The 4751-nt window shown below is 36.0% G+C and overlaps 1 protein-coding gene across 1 annotated transcript in view; it reads left to right on the top strand.

Annotated features, from left to right (window-relative positions):
* LOC107751257 (acetyl-CoA carboxylase-like) overlaps positions 1–4385 on the top strand; it is a 69751-nt gene extending 65366 nt beyond the window's left edge. Inside the window, 2 exon segments of the mRNA XM_016566937.1 lie at positions 1105–1241; positions 3042–4385. Of these exon segments, the coding sequence (XP_016422423.1) occupies positions 1105–1241; positions 3042–3168 (264 nt within the window). The 3' untranslated portion in view covers positions 3169–4385.
* The last annotated feature ends 366 nt before the right edge of the window (positions 4386–4751 follow it).

The following is a 4751-nucleotide window of genomic DNA, read 5'->3' on the forward strand; positions in this document are numbered from 1 at the left end:
ACTTGTATTACTTGTATTCTTTTCTCACTCACACACAACCTCCACCAAAACACTGTGCACCTACAGGCAGTTCAAAATGTAACATAGTAAAAAACTAAAGACCCCATTTTGATACATTTCTATAGTAATACCAGATTGGATTAAATACTAAATCAAAAACATTAAATATTATCAAATGTCAATATATCAGTATGTTAGGCATTCCATTTCTTTACCATCTATACAAAAGACAAGTTAGGAATAATTTTGTATTGAAATTTAAAAGTGGACCATGTAACATAACAAATATAGATATGTATGCATATGTATAATGCTACCTGCTCTTAGTGTTTTAAGTTAATTTTTTAAGAGTGTAATTAGTGGTTGGCAGTGTTTTTTGTTTTTTTTTATGGAAGAATTACTTGATTTGAGAGTAAAATGTACTGCCGTGCCTGTGCCAAGATGAAAGTTGGTTAGGAGAACTGTATGAAGAGTTTAAAAACTGACCTGAGCATTGAGAACCTGTAAAAACCGTAGCAAGCCTTTCTTTTCCTGAAGTGGTGTGTGGACCAGAAAATATATGACATTTAGAAGTGATCACAGTGGATGAACGTTCCCAAGCTCCAACTAGGCCTCAGAAGAGTCGCCACACCAGGTCCTGGAGCAGAGCCAAGCCCCCAGGGCAGGTTCAAGTATCTGTATTAGACGGTGTCTGGACCACTAATACTTTACTCTAATCAGAGCGAGCTATCTTAAGCCACAATTAATCTCCACCCTGCCACGTGCAGATAGCAGAGCAACACGCTGTTTCTTAATTAAAAGCAAACGGATTAAAAATGATTAATATGGGGCATTAAATGTTCTTGCCGACTACAAGTGCTTGCATTTTTTTTAGAAGCGCGGAAGCCCATTAACGCCTCCACAAATCTTCACAAGCACAAGTCCAGCTTTGTTTCAGATCAGCCTGATGTTATCCATCTAAGCCTAAATGAAGAGCCGTTGATTAGGGTTGTGATTTGGTTTTCAAATAGAAACATTGTCAGAAAGTTTGTTTGGCAGGATGTTTCAAACAAGCTCCATGTATTAAACACTTTATGTATTATTCTTTTTGTTTGTCTCTCCCAGGCTTATCTGTGGGACAGCAATGAGGATGTTGTGGAGTGGTTGGAGAGGCAGCTGGCAGAAGAAGAGGGTGCCAGATCTGTCATCGATGAGAATATCAAATATATCCGCAGGGATCACATCCTCAAACAGATCCGCAGGTAACATCCAGACACCAGCCTTAAAAACATATATGCACTTATAAATGGTTTATATTATGGCTGTCAAAATTAACATGTTAGTTGTGGGATTAACTTTTTTCAGCTTAACATGTTTTATTAACGCAATTAACACAGCATCCATTTTTTTTCCTGGCATCCTTTGGCTAGCGTTAAGCCCCGTACACACCAAGAACGATATTGTCTGTTTATTCCAAGCGCACGCGCGTCTGCCGCTTTAAATTCTCGAGCTCGTTATAGCAGGATGGATTCTGATTGGCTGTCAATGTATCGTTCATCAGCTGGAAAAAAATTGTTCTGAAAGTGATTCCAACGATATCGTTTCTCTGTGCCTTTATCGTTATAGTTGTGGTGTGGACTCTGGTATTCTTTAATATTGAGAATGATTTTTAGAACTATATCTTTATCGTTATCTTTATAGTTATCGTCCTTGGTGTGAACAGGCCTTTACAGTAGACTATATAAACATGCTACCAAACAAGCTAAGACGAGAACTTAATTGGACACAGGCATCCGATATGTGTGCACAGAAAGCCAAAAACACAAAATGATGTCAAAATGCCCATTTTTGGCGAGTCACCTCATATTCAAAGTCTTAAATGAGAGAAAATTGGATGCGCGTCAGATGCACGTCATGTGCGTCAGGTTTTAAAGAGACAGCACTGCTTTTAAAGTGAAACCTGCTACAGTCTGTCATTGATGTAAATCAAGAAGAAAAAAAAACAATCACTGCTCTGCTTGCTAAATAACTTTTATAGCTTGAATAAAGATTAATCTATATTCAATTTATATTTTATGCATATACGATTAACAGTTTGTGAAGATTGTTTTAAGTTCATTTAAATTAAAAGTTATATTTTTCAAAGCCTATCAAATGTAAAAAAAAAAATGGCTGTAAATTATACTGTAATGTTGAATGGCTATAATCAATGGCTAAAATTGAGGGGAAAATGCATTTAATAGAGAGATCAGTAGCAGTATTGGTATCAATTCATTAATAATAGGCTACTTAGTAAAAAGATGCCATTAAATACGTATTTAAAATATACAATTTTTTATAAAATATCAACCTTTGTTGTTTCTACATTTTGTAGATTCAGTGTGAAATTATGGCAATTTAAATGTTATATTAATATGCGATTATTAATGATGAATTACAGAAAAATTTGCATTTTTTTTTTTTTTTCGATTGACAGCACTAGAGTGTGTGTGTGTTATAAACCATGAGGTTCTCAACCTTTTTGACAATAAGTCCCTCCATTGTCCACAACAATATTCAAAGGTCTGACACTCATAATTTCTGTAAATTAAAATTCAGGTTTTATAAGCTTAATGTTCTTTTAGAGTTCCCACTCTTTTTAATCATTTCCACTAATCTAAGGGATAATGTACAGTCAGCTTTCATTATCGCAGATTATTACACAGCTGCCTGAAATACTCGATTCTGATTAGTTATGCGACTGTGCATTATGCCTTAAATGTCTGACTTGCCTAAACTTCATCTAGGCTCAAAGCTGTTTGTTAGGAACTGTTTTTCTTTGCGGCAGCTTTGCGTTTAAAGAGCTAATAAAATATTAAGGGTCTGTGAGATCTGATGTATTTTTAATCAATGCAAAAATAATTGTTTTGTATAAGAAATGGACATTTTTACTGATTATTAAATAACTGCATTGAATTTTCAATATCAGATCAATGCGTTGCAATGCATTTTTACACCCCTATTTATTCATAAATGTATATTTTGTGTTTTTAATAAACTGTTTGTTTGTTTTCATTTCTTAGCCTGGTTCAAGCTAACCCTGAAGTGGCCATGGACTCTATTGTTCACATGACCCAGCACATTTCCCCCACGCAGCGTGCTGAGGTGGTCCGAATCCTGTCCACCATGGACGCCCCTGCGTCATCATAGAGCCCTGTTTACACACAATCATCTCAGAGGCATGATGTTACTGGAAACTGGAACTAGAGGAGCCAACATGGCGGTGCTGTGATGTTATGTGACATAGCATTGTTGGCTATGATTCTGAAAGTATGCTATAACAGATACTCAGTGTCAGTACCTATGAATGCACATCAATGCGCACCTTTAGAAACACTAAAGTAAAACGTTCTAGTGTTGTTTATAGTTTTGCAATCTAGTCAAGTGCACTTTGAGACTTAGATTGAACAGAGATCAATTGTAGAAACTAGCTTCCCAAAGCTGCTGTTAGAGGATATTACACTTTTTGTTTGTTTGTTTAAAAGGCAGTAGATTAATGTATAAGAGAGAACTTTGCAACTTAAAAATCAACTTTACACTTTCTCCTACAACAGTCAGGAGATAACATGAGTCCACACTGAGTGTAAGCGATGTCACATCTAGATGTAGATGTAGCTGTATTTCGTTGCATCACTCGCTGTGTAGACGTGGTATTATTCTTCACATGCATGACGGTCGATTGAGCCGTATGACCGCATCAGATTGTGACTACACTTGTTTCATTCCCTTGTGGCTTAACCAAAAAATAATAATTTTTTTTTTTAAACGTGTATCCACTGGTATTGTACTTGTGACGATAATTTTTTTTAGCATAGATGATAAAATGCTGAGAAGACATTAATAACTTATTAAACATGTCTAAGTGATCTAAGTGCTGTACACTGTAGTTCAACATGGTACACTGTAATGTAAATGTGTAACTGTAGAACATGATTATTATTACAACATACATATTCTGGAATGACAAGAGTGCAGTGCAGAAATATACTAAATGAAAGCATTGGAGGTGGCAGAGGATACTTAAAGTGAATGGAGTATTATGCACAATCTACACTGGCAGTCATGATGCTTTTTTAGATCCACAATGTCTCATTGGCATCATGATGGTTGTCTCCACTACTGGAAAACAAGCTGCCACTCTAATGCTAGCACTAATATTTGATTCTATGAAAGGTGAAAATTGTGAAATGCTGTCACCCAAACAGTTGGTGGACTGTCTCATGTGTCTATAAGTGTTGCTAAACATGTTACTGAAGAGATCAGAAGCTGTCTCCATTGTCAAAATGGAGGATTTCCTGTTTACTGTGGCAAGCTGTGATTGCCTCTAAAAAAATAACTGAATAAACTCAAATTCTGACGTTAAATTATTTGTACTTTTTGTGGCTCTTTCTTGAATAAATGTACCAGGTCATATCATAGCATACAGGATTTTTTTATAATATGCTATTCAAAAGGGCCAAGCACTGAACCCTGAGGTACCCCAGTGGTTATTTTATGTGAGACTCCCCTCCTCTCTGAAATATGCATGTATGTATAGATGTCATAAATACAGTATACAGTAACAAAAACAGCACCTTATATTCTAAGGATCAGAGAGGATGGGAAAAATACACATTAAAAGTGTTCAAATGAGAGTAGCCCGAGATGAAATCCTGAAGGTTGGTGACTGTGTTTCTACCAACAGATAATCAGTGCTTGTCTTCATGCTATTCTTCAGTCCTGAGAGAAATCAA

The sequence above is a fragment of the Sinocyclocheilus rhinocerous genome, unplaced genomic scaffold (assembly GCF_001515625.1).
Source record: "Sinocyclocheilus rhinocerous isolate Xijiao unplaced genomic scaffold, SAMN03320098_v1.1 scaffold1083, whole genome shotgun sequence".
NCBI lineage: Eukaryota > Metazoa > Chordata > Actinopteri > Cypriniformes > Cyprinidae > Sinocyclocheilus > Sinocyclocheilus rhinocerous.